The 17,429-nt window shown below is 43.0% G+C and overlaps 1 protein-coding gene across 1 annotated transcript; it reads left to right on the top strand.

Annotated features, from left to right (window-relative positions):
- Positions 1 to 4,141: 4,141 nt before the first annotated feature.
- LOC308169818 (sorting nexin-24-like) lies at positions 4,142 to 17,367 on the top strand (the record flags this gene model as incomplete). The annotated part of the gene is made up of 7 exons (XM_080544561.1): positions 4,142 to 4,186; positions 9,596 to 9,679; positions 10,594 to 10,698; positions 11,302 to 11,396; positions 13,506 to 13,538; positions 16,875 to 16,942; positions 17,171 to 17,367. The coding sequence occupies 7 exons, from the start codon at positions 4,142 to 4,144 to the stop codon at positions 17,365 to 17,367; spliced, it is 627 nt and encodes a 208-aa protein (XP_080400687.1).
- Between the last annotated feature and the right edge of the window lie 62 nt (positions 17,368 to 17,429).

Here is a 17,429-nt window from a genome sequence, read left to right as displayed (position 1 = left end):
TAACCTGCTATGACTTTCGCTCTTTTATTATGTTTTATTATGTTTCTTCTTTATTATGTTCTCTATATGTAAAGCACTTTGTGACCCTTGGTCTGGGAAAGGTGCTGTACAAATAAATTTTTACTTACTTACTTTAGCCTAATAATCCTGTTTTAAGGAATTGTCATGTGTGTTCTAATAATGTAATATATATACCATTTAGCTGTTGATTTTATCCAAAGTGACTTACATTGCAGTGAGTGCATACATTGTTCAGTATGTATGGTCCCAGCTGGAATCGAACCCACAACTTACGTGTTTTTAGCGTCATGCTCTATAATCTAATAATGTTTTATTTGCCATGCACTTGTCAACCATTGGATTTTGTCTTGTCTATGGAGCAGTTAAGGGTTAAGTGCCTTGCTCAGGGGTACGCAGCTGCCTCCTGAGGCGGGGATCGAACCAGCGACCTTCCAATTGCTAGCCAGCCTCACTAACCTCTAGGCTACCGCTGGCCACTGAGCCACAGTCATTATATATAGGGCTGGTTTCACAAACAAGTCTTGAACCTAATCCTAGACTAAAAAACATCTTCAATGGAGATTTTACATGAAAATGTGATTTAGTCCCGGACGAGGCCTCTGTGTCTGTGAAACCGGGCCGTGGTGTGTTGTGACGGCACTTAAAACATTCACTGCAGAGCACGCAGGGCCAGCTTTCTGGAACCCTCCATCACATGCTGCCCAGTGCCCAGGAAGAGACCGTCCCATTCACATTCAAACATGTTTACATAATAGCAGTAGATAGCAATAGATGCTTTCATCCAAAGCGATTTACAACAACCACATTTGTCTAAAGTAAGGCAATCATGTATACATGTATACATCAATCATCATCAGGAAAAATCTATGCTGAATGATCTTTATTATCATTGTAACAGGTACAACGAAATGTAAATGCAAACCCTAGGTGCTAACAAACAAACAGTCCTAAGATAATAAGAAAACAAGAATGAATAAATAGGGGGGATATAAATAGGGGGATGAGTGATCGGTAGGCATCTGAGAATGTATCTTATTATGTGAACTTCTATACTTATATACACTATATGGCCTATAGGCAGGGGGGAGTTAGCATGTAACTGTGTACTTTTATAACATATTAACATATGGACTAGTAAACTTCTATACCGTATATGAACCCTAACACAAGAATGTAAACATATTGCACGGTTATAGAACATTGCACTATTCCCATGGTTATTGCACAGTAGTTTCTCGTATTGCACAGGGGGGGGGGGGGGGGGGGTTACAGAGGGGATTCCATGTTTTGTCTTGCTAGACCTATGCTATTATATATGCTATAAACAGTAGAGGAAGTAGTGGGGAGTGAAGAGGTCTTTAAGTGGGTATCCCGCTGTATCTGGGGCACATACTCATACTTCTCAAGTGCCAAATACTGCGTGGCATTAACATGTATGCATAACTTGGACCATATTAAGTGTCATGGACTGTTGTGCATAGTTTCTGGCACATTTCTGGCTCATGTTACAAGCCTGTTTGAATAGTCACCATCGTTCTTTTAGTATGCTGTGCTCATCATTCAATCATTGCTTTGTCAGAGGTGCTGGGTTGAGAAGTGCACACAGTGTCCTGTGTGTGTGTTCAGGTCATGAGATGACTGGGTAACCCTTTCTTTCACAGTCCTGTTTCAGCTGTGAAATAAACGATATGGTATTTTGGGAGGGGTTTCTGCTCAATGTAATGAGTAATGTAATTAGGCCAAGTACCGGTAATTCTGTTATGATAAATATTGTAATTCATTTAATCCGGCTAGTTGTAGTGAACGTTTCTACAACATTGACGTCCAAGTCACCAATGTGACTGAATGTGTGCAAACCCATTGGGTGGGTAGTAGTATCCTATGTATATTGTAACTATGATCATAATAATCATAATATTATTATTATTAATAATAATAATAATAATAATACATTAGACTTATATAGCGCTTTTCTAGACACTCAAAGACGCTTGACAAACTGAAAAGATCGAGTAGTAATAATAAAAAGAAACCAAAAATGAAATAAAAGAAAGTATAGGGGCCTAATTAAGGTAGTGCTGGATGATGAAGCTCTATTAACCCTGAAAGTGTTAGTGATAATAAAGTGATAACGATATATAAACATTAGACTTTAACAATTAATAACAATTGTTTTATGGAGGTACCTAGCCTTGGTGCAAGTGGTCTAATTATGGCCTGCCTGACTTGTCTGTTTACATTCTGATTTGGGGTGCAGCTTTCCCCCTGTGAGCAACGCTGCCATTATGTGCCAGGGGTTTCATCCAGGCAGAAAACATCTTGATCTCTCGGGGGCAAGTTCAACAATGAGAGCTCTGTGATGGGGGGATGGTCGTTGGCTCGAGGAGGGTGAAAAGTTGGAGGAGGGTGAAAGGAGCCCTCTCTAGACTAGTCATGAGAACAAAGAGACCAGAAATGGTGATAAGAATCTCTGTGTGAATCTCACTTCATGAAATGAGTTACAGGACTTAATGGACAAGACTAGATATAAATACCACCCTATAATAGTTACTCCATTCACTAGAACTATCCCACATAGACCATTACTCCATATTCTGTAAAGGCAGCCCTGTCCTATCGTGTTGCCTCTCTGGCTTTGAGCGATATGTCAATCTTGAGTTCGTTATTGACATAGGTGGTCCAAAACGCAAAAAGATAATTTCTTTCTGTTGGTCAACTGACCAAATCTCCCTTAGCAACCTTGGGACCTTAGCAACATAGAACGTTGCTAAGGACCTTCTGGTCAGTTGAAATCCATCATTTATTAATATCTCTTAAATGTGCAACTTTCAGAAGTTTTGGACTGCATAATGAACCCTAGAAGATGAACTGCTGCCTCAAAGCCATAATAGTGCCTGCCTTTACTAAAGCCTTTAGGAGCAGGTGTCCTTTGAAATAGTTACTACCCCAGTATAAGTAACTTATAAATACAGTATAAGCACTCACCTACAAACTGACGAAATTACCCCACTCACTATATACAGTAGGTGGGTGGTAAAGTGGTTTGTTTTCCCCACTCACTATAACCAACCCTCACTCACTAGTCACTACCTAGTACCTACCCCACTTTCTTCAAAACTACTACTACTACTACTACTACTACTACTACTACTACTACTACTACTACTACTACTACTACTACTACTACTACTACTACTACTACTACTACCAGTGATATTCTGCTAACTACACTAAGTAAAACTACTATTACTTCTACAGTCACTACTACTACCAATGGTAGAAAAAAGATGGGTAAATGCTGGACAGCAGAGAATCCTGAATGAAAAAGTCAACATTAAAATCAGCTTATTGTCAAGAAGACAAGATGGATAAATGCGCTTATAACCTTCACTACGTCCCTGAGTACAACCACTTCAGTTAATACTACTGTCATTGCAGTCACGTGTAGTACTGCTACTACTAGTGGCAGACGTGATCAAAGCGGTACTACCAATTCCACTCCATACTGGACTAGCACTACTATGTCACTCTGGGGTGATGCAGATTTAGTTGGCTGGAACAAATCTCACTTTTACATGCTGGAAAATAGCTTATTTCTGCCAAATGAAGAACTGAACTGAAGAACTACCTCTGGAGTTTGCCTTTAACCATTTCTAGCTCTCTTGAATAGCTCTATGTGTATGTGTAATGCTTGGAATTAAAGAGTTATGCCTCCAGACTGGATGGGCTGTTTATCACGTTGTTTACCAGCCTTGGGTGAGCCGACAGAGACTCCTTTCTCTGTCAGGAAATCTCCTTTTGGGGCTGTAACCCAAATGGCATGCCTCATGACCTGAACAGTTAATTCAGTTAAATGAAAAACAAGTCCAACTTCAACATAGAAGTCGTAGTGGCTATGTTCGAGCTGTGACATCCGTGGCACTGGTTTGTTGGTGTTGTTGTTTTGAAGGTGTGGAGAGGGGGCGATATATTGTAAAACATGTTGTTTGTTTCACATGGAATTTAAAACCGTTTCAAGACAGTGATCTTCTGTCTTCAGGACTGAACAGATCTGTTGGTCAGTGAAGCTGGTGGTTCTCTAAGTGGAAGCAAGTCCTTGTTCATTCTGGTACTTGACTTGATGGAACTGAGTAACGACTACAGGAAGCAGAGGAACCTAAAGGAAGTGAGCTGTGTGTGTCAAAGAGAGAAACACAAAAGGACAACAATCAGTTATAACAAGAGCACTCATCCACTGAGGAATTGTTAATCAAGTTCCTAAAATGGCCCAATGATAATCCAGCAGCAAGTCTTACTGTGTCCTGCAGGTCATTCCATTCCTGAGGAGCACAATAATAATAATAATAATAATAATAATACATTAGACTTATATAGTGGTTTTCTAGACACTCAAAGACGCTTTACAAACTGAAAAGATCGAGTAGTAATAATAGAAAGAAACAAAAGGTAAATAAAAGAAAGTATAGGGTTCTAATTAAGGTAGTGCTGGGGACATGTGGGAAGGGGAGGGGGAGAGGGTTAACTGGTGATGGCGAGCTTGAAGAGGTGGGTTTTGAGGGCCTGTTTAAATGTTGGGAGGGTGTTGGCCTGTCTGATGTGGTTGGGGAGGGCGTTCCAGAGGGACGGGGCTGCGGCTGAAATGGCCCTATCACCCCAGGTCCAGAGCTTGGTCCTGGTGGTCTTGAGGGTGGTTTGGTCGTCAGACCTGAGGCAACGGGAGGGGGTGTGGAGGGGGGACGAGGTCGGCAAGGTAGGAGGAGGCCAGATTGTTGATGGCTTTGTAAGTGGTGTGAAGGATTTTGAATTGGATCCTGTATTTGACCAGGAGCCAGTGTAGGTTTAGGAGGACAGGGGTGATGTGGTCACGGCGGAGAGTGGAGGTGAGCAGCAGAGTTGACAACAACGACTAAAAGCAGTTGTACCCAGCTCAGAGGAGACACAGGGGACTTATGGGAACTCATTTTGAAACTGTGTTTGATAAGTACTTAAGTACTGATAAGTCCTGATGTAGGTCTCCAGGTGATGTCAGAAAGTCTGGGAGCTTATGGGAAATTCCTTTATATCAGGCACTGCCTGATAACAGTGTTGATACAACGGTGACTGTGCACACAGTCATTTTCTCCTATTTTCTTTCTGCTGTCAAGAGAAAAGTATGACCTGTTCCTATAGAGGAAGCCTCTCTGATGTTTGTGTTTTCTGATCTATATGTTAATTTAAATGACATCAATCCAGATACCAAGATATGGCTCGGTCGAGGCTTTTAAAAAAACAGCTAAAGACTGTCTTGTATAGACAGGCTTTTGGATAGCCCCAAAAGCCTGTCTTTCTGTGTCCTGTTGATATTGTTGTACACCTGTTGTCTGTTACTTGTTCTTATTTTCACTTGTTTGCCTGTTTTAACCTGCTGTGACATTCACTCTTTTATGTTTTATTATGTTTCTTCTTTATTATGTTGTAAAGCACACTATATGTAAAGCACTTTGTGACCCTTGGTCTGGGAAAGGTGCTGTACAAATAAATGTTACTTACTTACTTACTTACTTTACAAGATATGGGGGGGACTCTCTCAATTTGGGAACCATATTAGGCGCAGATGTTTGAATCTGTGGCCTCAGACTTGGGAGAATTGAATTGCATCAAAAGCGGTCTGTATGTTAGACAAGGCTCCATCCACAGAGGAGGCTGCAAAATAATGTGCCGTATCATCATCCACATAAAAGTGCAGTTTACAGTCCTTAACTAAGGTGGCAATATCATTTATAAACAGTGTAAACAGTAGCAGACCCTAAATTTAACCCTGAGGCACTGAACATTGTTAGCAACTATACACTGAGTTCTATTTGTATTAGTTCTAGTCTAATTAATGATCCACTGTATCAAAAGCGTTTGATAGATCGATAAACAGGCCAGCACAATGCTGCTTTTGATCTAGAGCACAGCCAATGTCATTGATTACTAGGGATGTAGCTGAAATAGTAGTCTGGGCCTAAAGCCTGATTGAAATGTGTTCAAGATACTATTCTGGGTCAAGAAACACACAAAGCTGAGGGTTGACCGAGGATTCTAATATTTTAGCTACACACGAAAGCTTGGAAATTGAACGATAATTATTTTGGTCACTGCAGTCGCTGATATTGTCTGCAATAGAGTTAATGGCAGCAGACAAATAGGCTAATTCAGGGTCAGGTATGTGGGACACATTTTCTAAATCACACAGATTCATATCATATTCATATGGTTATTGACGTTTTTAAAATTCCTCTTAGAGATAAATCGGGCTTTACATTTAGGAATCATAGTCTTCAAAGCAGTTCACCACCAGTTTCCTTCTACATTCAATAGATTCTTTAGGAGAATCGAAGAAAAATCATTCTTACCATACAAGGAATAAAAGAGTCAACTCTTATTGCCATCCACTCGTACATCCTTGTCTCAATTTAGTCTTCACTTAAGAGGAGCCAAAGTATTTAACCAACTCCCTTCTCAATTCTTTGACCTCTCACCCTACTCGTTCGAAAAGGCTGTCAAGCAACCCCTATTTCTTGCAATGTTAATGCAAGTTATTCAAACTGTTTGGGTACAGCTGTGGAATTTAAACCCCCCCAAAATAACAACACTTCTAACTTACCTGATCTAAACACGGGGGAAGGAGTGAACAGAACCAGACACGTCGTGAGGGTGAGGGCCGGTTTCCGGCACAGCAATTCTATAGTAGAGGATATTGACGTGTGTTTGTCTGTTGCCAGGCTGGTCCGGGCCTAGCCCTTGGAGAGAAGGGGGAAAAGCCCCCCCCCCCCCCACAACCCATAGAGCCCCCACCCTCTGATCCGTGCCTACGGAACCACCCCTGGTCGCGGACCCACCCCACATGCCTCCAAGGCCCAGAGGCCTTAGTCATTACATTCCCTGGACCCTTAAAGGGCCAGGCAGAGACCTGAGGTGGTCTTAAAGGGCCAGGCAGAGACCTGAGGTGGTCTTAAAGGGCCAGGCAGACACCTGAGGTGGACTTTTATTTCCCTGTGTTGATTCTTCTTTAGTAAATACGCCCGTCGAGGCTGAACTGCTCCCTGTTGTCTGTGTCTGTTTCTACCTTATTGGGCTTATTCTACCCGGTCCTACGTGGTGGTCAGTCACCACATTATCACATTATCTATTATTCCCCTTGTTCTAGTGATCTTCTGAGCGTACTGTGTTTGGATGCTGAAGGCAGAGTATTGTAACTCGACAGGGCTTCTTTCATTCTGGCCAAAACGGCAAGCTCAGACATACAATTCACAACAAATACAAACACAGGAAAATAAGCATATTACCCAACACTAAAGATGGACAATTATGAATTAAGACCACTAGCAATGTTCTCCTGTGTGTCCTCGGATCATTCGATTTGCAGGACGTTTTTTTTTTACATTGCTTTCAATGGAGTTACCGTTGCTAGGCTCATGTTTTAGAATGCTGATCGATGGACAGTGGCCACCGTGTGAATAAGGTGATTTCACCTGGGTCAGGGTCACTCTCCTGCATGCTGGATCCAAATAGCATGGCCTGAAGCTGAAGAAGACTGCATCAAAGGAAAAGGGGGATAATAGCTTGATTGAAATGTAGGCTACCACAAACTCTTTGTTCACTTGACTGGCTTTGGCCTTCTACTAACAGCCAACAGACTCTCTTCCTGTCTGGAGGCAGAATTTAAGAGGTTGACTGGGCAATTTTCTGCTGATTTAGTGATTTAGGACCAGACCTCTGTCCTTCTGAACTGTAACCCCTCGTAAACAACAAAGTGGTGAGTCAGTTAAACTGAAAAGTAATCTTCTAACACTTCTGACATTTTGAGCAACTGAATATCTATAGCTTTAAAAGGTTACATATAATACAGACAGATATTACAGATAGCCTTTAGTTGGCAGCAATCACCCTGGATAAACATGGAGAGGGTTTTTTGGGAAAAGGAGGGTGGGGGGGGGGGGGGTGGACTTTAATTATAGTCTGAATGTAGCCAGCCAGCTATATTTAATGTGGGGGCGGGTGGCATGAAAACAGTGTGGATCACCTCTGCATGACTCGGCTAATCCCCCATGTCAGGGTCACTCGCCCGAACGCTGGATCCAAATAGCATGGCCTGGAGCTGAAGGAGACTGCATCAAAGGGAAAGGGGGATAATAGCTTGCTTGAAATGTAGGCTACCACAAACGCTTTGTTCACCTGATCGTACTACCTTCTCATGTGGACACAAAAAAGCCTGTTCTTCAGGTTTTCTCTTTCTACCAGTTTTCCTTACCTTTGTGTTGTATCTGCATTGTGTTAACGTCACATACTTATCACATGGTCTCACAAGAAGGGAGGACTAAAGAACGCTTTCAGCTTTTGTTTATTTATGTAACCTTTATTTATCCAGGAAATGGTATTGAGGTCAGAATACCTTGTTGTCCTTTAGTCGACTTCTGGGTGCACTCTCTCTTTCTGTCTTTGTCTTGCAACATCAACATCAACTACAACTGCCACTACAATTACCACTGCCACTGCAGTGTTGTCAACCCCATACTACACAGGGCGGCTGTGGCACAGGAGGTAGAGCTGCCGTCTAATGATCGCAAGGTTGGCAGATCGGCGGGTCGAGCCCTTGCTGGCCACATTTCGAAGTGTCCTCGGACAAGACACTGAACCCCAAATTGCTTCCAGTGAGCGGGCCGGCGCCTTGCATGGTAGCTTGCCGCCATTGGTGTGTGAATGTGTGTGTGAATGGGTGAATGAGAGGCCGTTGTAAAGCGCTTTGGATAAAGGCGCTATATAAGTGCAGTCCATTTTACACCATCACAGTCAACTGGAGCTTTGTTGAAAAATGTACAGTAGCATGTCATAGTATCCCTTTTTTTTTGTCAACAACAAAAACCAGCAAACAGTGAAAACAAGAATCTCTCTGCAGTTTGCCCTGCTTGTCTGGCTGCTTGACCCAGCTAGGTGTGGTCTCACCTCTCTTCAACAGGAGCAGCTGTTTTGATGAGATTCCATTGAGCACAGTGACAGCCTCTATCGCCCCCTGCTGGCTCAGTCACTGTGACACTGAACTGCAGTAGTCGATGCAAAGCCTGTTCAAATCCAACATTCTGCGTGCCTGCTCCTTGGCTCTCTGTAATGGCCTAAGGTGCCTCTGCTCTTCTGCTAATCTGGCCCCCTCCTACCTTGCCAACCCCGTCCCCCTCCCGTTGCCTCAGGTCTGACGACCAAACCACCCTCAAGACCACCAGGACCTTTTCAGCCGCAGCCCCGTCCCTCTGGAACGCCCTCCCCAACCACATCAGACAGGCCAACACCCTCCCAACATTTAAACAGGCCCTCAAAACCCACCTCTTCAAGCTCGCCTTCACCAGTTAACCCTCTCCCCCTCCCCTTCCCACGTGTCCCCAGCACTACCTTCATTAGACCCCTATACTTTCTTTTATTTATTTTATGCTTCTTTTTATTATTACTACTCGATCTTTTCAGTTTGTAAAGTGTCTTTGAGTGTCTAGAAAAGCGCTATATAAGTCTAATGTGTTATTATAATTGTTTTAATTATTATAATTCTTGTCTTTTCCAGGTCTTCAGAGTGGAGATTCTGTTCAATGGCAGGAAACACTTTGTGCTCAGGAGATACAGTGAGTTCCAGACCCTCCACAGAAAGGTAAACGTCTCTCCTCTCTGCCTTCCCTTCAGTCTCTCCTCTCTGCCTTCCCTTCAGTCTCTCCTCTCTGCCTTCCCTTCAGTCTCTCCTCTCTGCCTTCCCTTCAGTCTCTCCTCTCTGCCTTCCCTTCAGTCTCTCCTCTCTGCCTTCCCTTCAGTCTCTCCTCTCTGCCTTCCCTTCAGTCTCTCCTCTCTGCCTTCCCTTCAGTCTCTCCTCTCTGCCTTCCCTTCAGTCTCTCCTCTCTGCCTTCCCTTCAGTCTCTCCTCTCTGCCTTCCCTTCAGTCTCTCCTCTCTGCCTTCCCTTCAGTCTCTCCTCTCTGCCTTCCCTTCAGTCTCTCCTCTCTGCCTTCCCTTCAGTCTCTCCTCTCTGCCTTCCCTTCAGTCTCTCCTCTCTGCCTTCCCTTCAGTCTCTCCTCTCTGCCTTCCCTTCAGTCTCTCCTCTCTGCCTTCCCTTCAGTCTCTCCTCTCTGCCTTCCCTTCAGTCTCTCCTCTCTGCCTTCCCTTCAGTCTCTCCTCTCTGCCTTCCCTTCAGTCTCTCCTCTCTGCCTTCCCTTCAGTCTCTCCTCTCTGCCTTCCCTTCAGTCTCTCCTCTCTGCCTTCCCTTCAGTCTCTCCTCTCTGCCTTCCCTTCAGTCTCCACCAGAGAACAAGGCTTCATTCATCCTCATTTCACAAACTGTTTTCCGACCCACTCTGAAACAACAACGCCTCCGGTACATTCCATGGCAGCATGCTCAATTGCCAACTGGTCTGTAAATGCTGATATTGACATTTCTTTGCAAAGCACATATATGATATCATATTATGACTTGAGGCTCAGTCTAATGTTGTGTAATCTTGTTGTGTGCAGCATGCACTGTAAGTGGACGCTCCGTTCCTTTAACTGTTTTCGACGGTTCCCATTGGCCTTCGTAGATTAAGAAAATCCTGCAGACCCCCGACTTCCCCAGCAAGAGAAACCCCCACCTGAGGACGAAGCCTCTGGAACAGAGGAGACAGGAGCTGGAGGACTATGTTCAGGTCTGTGGAGCATCTACATCATATCAGTTAGGATTTGAAGACTACATGCAGGTATTTGGGTCTGTGTTCAGGTGCTGGGTTGAGGTTTCTATCCAGGTATGGCTGAGGGACTATATTCAGGTACAAGTTGCAGCATGATTTGAGTTATGACTGGATAACTGTATTCAGGTATGTCAGGAATATGCAGGTGTTCCTGGTTACTGCACCGGGAGACAAATTAAAGGTGAACTCTAGCGCTAGTTTCACTTCTTCATTTGGCAAAGGTGCGAACAGAAATGTGAGAACAGAAAGTTGGGATTGGTTCCAGCCAGGGAATCATACCTCACCCCACTCTGATCAGTGGTAAACAATACTTCTGTAATCAATACATTACCTTGTATTCATGTCATTCTATAATTCACACGGTATAATATACTCACCAACTGTGCTGTGTTTAAATTCCCACCAATGGTTGTACATGTTTCTCTCTACCCCCACAAATTGCAGTCTGTTTGTAGTCTGAACTGTTTAAAGTGTTTAATACTGCTCTCTCTTTGTTTAAAGTGTTTAATACTGCTCTCTCTCTGTTTAAAGTGTTTAATACTGCTCTCTCTCTCTCTGCAGGAGATCCTGTATCAATATGAAGAAGTCCCTCAGGTGTTGCTGGACTTCCTGCATGTGATCCACTTCTCCTCAGGAAACAAGATCAGCAGCCTTGAGTATGTCTCATCTCCTCACCTCCTTATGTCTCATCTCCTCACCTCCTTATGTCTCATCTCCTTACCTCCTTATGTCTCATCTCCTTACCTCCTTATGTCTCATCTCCTTACCTCCTTATGCCTCATCTCCTTACCTCCTTATGTCTCATCTCCTTATGCCTCACCTCCTTATGCCTCATCTCCTTATGCCTCATCTCCTTACCTCCTTATGTCTCATCTCCTTACCTCCTTATGTCTCATCTCCTTACCTCCTTATGTCTGATCTCCTTACCTCCTTATGTCTCATCTCCTTACCTCCTTATGTCTGATCTCCTTACCTCCTTATGTCTCATCTCCTCACCTCCTTATGTCTCATCTCCTTACCTCCTTATGTCTCATCTCCTTACCTCCTTATGCCTCATCTCCTTATGCCTCATCTCCTTACCTCCTTATGTCTCATCTCCTTACCTCCTTATGTCTGATCTCCTTACCTCCTTATGTCTCATCTCCTTACCTCCTTATGCCTCATCTCCTTACCTCCTTATGTCTCATCTCCTCACCTCCTTATGCCTCATCTCCTTACCTCCTTATGTCTCATCTCCTTACCTCCTTATGTCTCATCTCCTCACCTCCTTATGCCTCATCTCCTTACCTCCTTATGTCTCATCTCCTTACCTCCTTATGTCTCATCTCCTTACCTCCTTATGTCTCATCTCCTCACCTCCTTATGCCTCATCTCCTTACCTCCTTATGTCTCATCTCCTTACCTCCTTATGTCTCATCTCCTTACCTCCTTATGCCTCATCTCCTTATGCCTCATCTCCTTACCTCCTTATGTCTCATCTCCTTACCTCCTTATGCCTCATCTCCTTACCTCCTTATGTCTCATCTCCTTACCTCCTTATGCCTCATCTCCTTACCTCCTTATGTCTCATCTCCTCACCTCCTTATGCCTCATCTCCTTACCTCCTTATGTCTCATCTCCTTACCTCCTTATGCCTCATCTCCTTACCTCCTTATGCCTCATCTCCTTACCTCCTTATGTCTCATCTCCTTACCTCCTTATGCCTCATCTCCTTACCTCCTTATGTCTCATCTCCTTACCTCCTTATGCCTCATCTCCTTACCTCCTTATGTCTCATCTCCTTACCTCCTTATGTCTCATCTCCTTACCTCCTTATGTCTCATCTCCTTACCTCCTTATGTCTCATCTCCTTACCTCCTTATGCCTCATCTCCTCACCTCCTTATGCCTCATCTCCTTACCTCCTTATGCCTCATCTCCTTACCTCCTTATGTCTCATCTCCTCACCTCCTTATGCCTCATCTCCTTACCTCCTTATGTCTCATCTCCTTACCTCCTTATGTCTCATCTCCTTACCTCCTTATGCCTCATCTCCTCACCTCCTTATGCCTCATCTCCTTACCTCCTTATGCCTCATCTCCTCACCTCCTTATGCCTCATCTCCTCACCTCCTTATGCCTCATCTCCTTACCTCCTTATGCCTCATCTCCTCACCTCCTTATGCCTCATCTCCTCACCTCCTTATGCCTCATCTCCTTATCTCCTTATGCCTCATCTCCTCACCTCCTTATGCCTCATCTCCTTATCTCCTTATGCCTCATCTCCTTATCTCCTTATGTCTCATCTCCTCACCTCCTTATGCCTCATCTCCTCACCTCCTTATGCCTCATCTCCTTACCTTACCTACCCACAGTTCAGTCAGGACACTTACATTGGTTTCATAATTGTTTAATGAAAATGGTAATACATTTCAATTTGGTATAATTTAATGGCTCCACTCAATAGCTCCCTGCCTGAACATAAAATGCAAAAATAACATTAGATAACTCTCTGTAATTATATTTCATTGACGTTATTAGACTACAAAACGTACATTGACACTAATAGGAATGGAGAGATTGATGCCTTGGACAAGTTGGACCAAAATAATCGAATTGTGTGTTATACCTTAGTGCTCCAATCCCCAATTTAAAATGTCAAGACGATGCACAATCACAAAAATGGAAATGCACTATTCCTTATATAATGACTGATGTACTGTAAATGGACCATAATATTATGTTGATTCATTGATATATTTATTATAATTATATTGTTCTTTTCCAGATCACTTGACGATAATGGGCCTTACGGATATGGGTGAGTTCATCTCTCCACTAATGCCAGACAACAGCCATGTCCAGTCTGCCTATCAGATGTTTTCACATCACCTATAATTTTAATAATAATTTTGCCATTTAGCAGACGCTTTTATCCAAAGCGACTTACAATTACGAATTACAGGGACATTCCCCCTGGAGTAACTGAGGGCTAAGTGCCTTACTCAAGGACACACTAGTAGTGGTGTGGTTTCAGGCGGGATTCGAACTCACAACCTTCCGATCACAAGTCCAACTCACTATCCACTAGTGGACACTACAACATTTCAACATTGTCAAAATCAACACAAACTCGCTAGACAAGCCAAAAATACGGCAATGCAATGGATTCGATGAGTAATCCCCACTGCTACCTAGTTAACTATTACACTATTTTACATTGTTCACAAAACAAGCTGTGTTAGTTGACTGGCGAGTGTGTCATTGATTTTCAACGACGCGAAAATGTGTTCACATTTTTCGAAAGAAAAGTCGGAACATGAAATCGGATGCCGACATGTGGACCAAAGCACTGGACTGTGTCACTATAACATGGTGTGTGATAGACTGTGTCACTATAACATGGTGTGTGATAGACTGTGTCACTATAACATGGTGTGTGATAGACTGTGTCACTATAACATGGTGTGTGATAGACTGTGTCACTATAACATGGTGTGTGATAGACTGTGTCACTATAACATGGTGTGTGATAGACTGTGTCACTATAACATGGTGTGTGATAGACTGTGTCACTATAACATGGTGTGTGATAGAATGTGTCACTATAACATGGTGTGTGATAGACTGTGTCACTATAACATGGTGTGTGATAGACTGTGTCACTATAACATGGTGTGTGATAGACTGTGTCACTATAACATGGTGTGTGATAGACTGTGTCACTATAACATGGTGTGTGATAGACTGTGTCACTATAACATGGTGTGTGATAGACTGTGTCACTATAACATGGTGTGTGATAGACTGTGTCACTATAACATGGTGTGTGATAGACTGTGTCACTATAACATGGTGTGTGATAGACTGTGTCACTATAACATGGTGTGTGATAGACTGTGTCACTATAACATGGTGTGTGATAGACTGTGTCACTATAACATGGTGTGTGATAGACTGTGTCACTATAACATGGTGTGTGATAGACTGTGTCACTATAACATGGTGTGTGATAGACTGTGTCACTATAACATGGTGTGTTAGACTGTGTCACTATAACATGGTGTGTGATAGACTGTGTCACTATAACATGGTGTGTGATAGACTGTGTCACTATAACATGGTGTGTGATAGACTGTGTCACTATAACATGGTGTGTGTTAGACTGTGTCACTATAACATGATGGTGTGTGATAGACTGTGTCACTATAACATGGTGTGTGATAGACTGTGTCACTATAACATGGTGTGTGATAGACTGTGTCACTATAACATGGTGTGTTAGACTGTGTCACTATAACATGGTGTGTGATAGACTGTGTCACTATAACATGGTGTGTGATAGACTGTGTCACTATAACATGGTGTGTGATAGACTGTGTCACTATAACATGGTGTGTGATAGACTGTGTCACTATAACATGGTGTGTGATAGACTGTGTCACTATAACATGGTGTGTGATAGACTGTGTCACTATAACATGGTGTGTGATAGACTGTGTCACTATAACATGGTGTGTGATAGACTGTGTCACTATAACATGGTGTGTGATAGACTGTGTCACTATAACATGGTGTGTGATAGACTGTGTCACTATAACATGGTGTGTGATAGACTGTGTCACTATAACATGGTGTGTGATAGACTGTGTCACTATAACATGGTGTGTGATAGACTGTGTCACTATAACATGGTGTGTGATAGAATGTGTCACTATAACATGGTGTGTGATAGACTGTGTCACTATAACATGGTGTGTGATAGACTGTGTCACTATAACATGGTGTGTGATAGACTGTGTCACTATAACATGGTGTGTGATAGACTGTGTCACTATAACATGGTGTGTGATAGACTGTGTCACTATAACATGGTGTGTGATAGACTGTGTCACTATAACATGGTGTGTGATAGACTGTGTCACTATAACATGGTGTGTGATAGACTGTGTCACTATAACATGGTGTGTTAGACTGTGTCACTATAACATGGTGTGTGATAGACTGTGTCACTATAACATGGTGTGTGATAGACTGTGTCACTATAACATGGTGTGTGATAGACTGTGTCACTATAACATGGTGTGTGATAGACTGTGTCACTATAACATGGTGTGTGATAGACTGTGTCACTATAACATGGTGTGTGATAGACTGTGTCACTATAACATGGTGTGTGATAGACTGTGTCACTATAACATGGTGTGTGATAGACTGTGTCACTATAACATGGTGTGTTAGACTGTGTCACTATAACATGGTGTGTGATAGACTGTGTCACTATAACATGGTGTGTGATAGACTGTGTCACTATAACATGGTGTGTGATAGACTGTGTCACTATAACATGGTGTGTGTTAGACTGTGTCACTATAACATGATGGTGTGTGATAGACTGTGTCACTATAACATGGTGTGTGATAGACTGTGTCACTATAACATGGTGTGTGATAGACTGTGTCACTATAACATGGTGTGTTAGACTGTGTCACTATAACATGGTGTGTGATAGACTGTGTCACTATAACATGGTGTGTGATAGACTGTGTCACTATAACATGGTGTGTGATAGACTGTGTCACTATAACATGGTGTGTGATAGACTGTGTCACTATAACATGGTGTGTGATAGACTGTGTCACTATAACATGGTGTGTGATAGACTGTGTCACTATAACATGGTGTGTGATAGACTGTTTAACAAGGCTGGTTAAAGAGAAGTGGCCAGTTGGCTGCAACTATGTCTGGAGCATTATGGGAAATAACCTGTAAATGAATGTTGTAATGACAACAGTATCAAGGAGAATATGAGGTGGTACAGACCCCTTTGAGTACATTCAAAATCATTACCTAAATGTGACCCAGGGGGGTATTCCATCAACGTCGCTAAAGAAATATCCAGGCTTATTTTGATAAGCTTTGTGGGACTTAGGAAAAAGATCTGGGCCTATTGTGCTAAATTTCGCAAGACTTATCAAAAATAAGCCTGGATTTTCCTTTAGCGATGTTGATGGAATACCCCCCTGGTAAAGTAGGTGCTGCTGCTTTAGAACAACATTAGTCTCATGTTGGTTTGTCCGTGTACGTGGTTGAATGCTACTATCTATCAGACAGGCTCCAGATGTTAAGACTTGTATGGTGCTCTCTCCTCTCTTAGCTGTCAGCTGCAGCATCAGCGTGTGGTGGGATTCTGTCGGGACCCTTACCTCTTCACCCCCGCCTCAGGTAAGCCAGGCCGCTCTCTCTGAGGTGGTCATACACCACTGGACAGACACTGTTTGAATTTCACTTGTGTGGATGCAATCCTGCCACCCAAAACAGAGTAATGGTAGGCTAGCCTATTAGAAAAACATGAAAAATGTCAATGGCCTGTGCTTTTTAATTTATATTTTAGTCAATCTATCAGATATCCATTATCATGAACCTTGAATTTGTGAATACTTTTTCCAATAGATCTCCCGGATATGATTGTGGACGGGGTCCTCCAGGGCTTGTACCCCCGAGATAACAGAGTCAGCTTCACTGCCTGCACCAAATCCAGCTCTCCAGACAGACATAGTCTAGCCCCGGCCTTCAATGCTCCCGCTGTTCCCTCCATCACTGTAGAACGGGCCTGTCTAGCCCTGCAAACACCCACTCACACCACTTGAGGCAATGGAAAAAGCTGACCAATGTAGTTGAAAGTTGCTTGACACGTGTCTGCTAACAGATG

The sequence above is a fragment of the Nansenia antarctica genome (genome assembly GCF_963989245.1).
Source record: "Nansenia antarctica genome assembly, chromosome: 14".
Lineage (NCBI taxonomy): Eukaryota > Metazoa > Chordata > Actinopteri > Argentiniformes > Microstomatidae > Nansenia > Nansenia antarctica.
The sequence above is the reverse complement of the archived record's forward strand: the minus strand, read 5'-3'. Positions and strand labels throughout refer to the sequence as shown.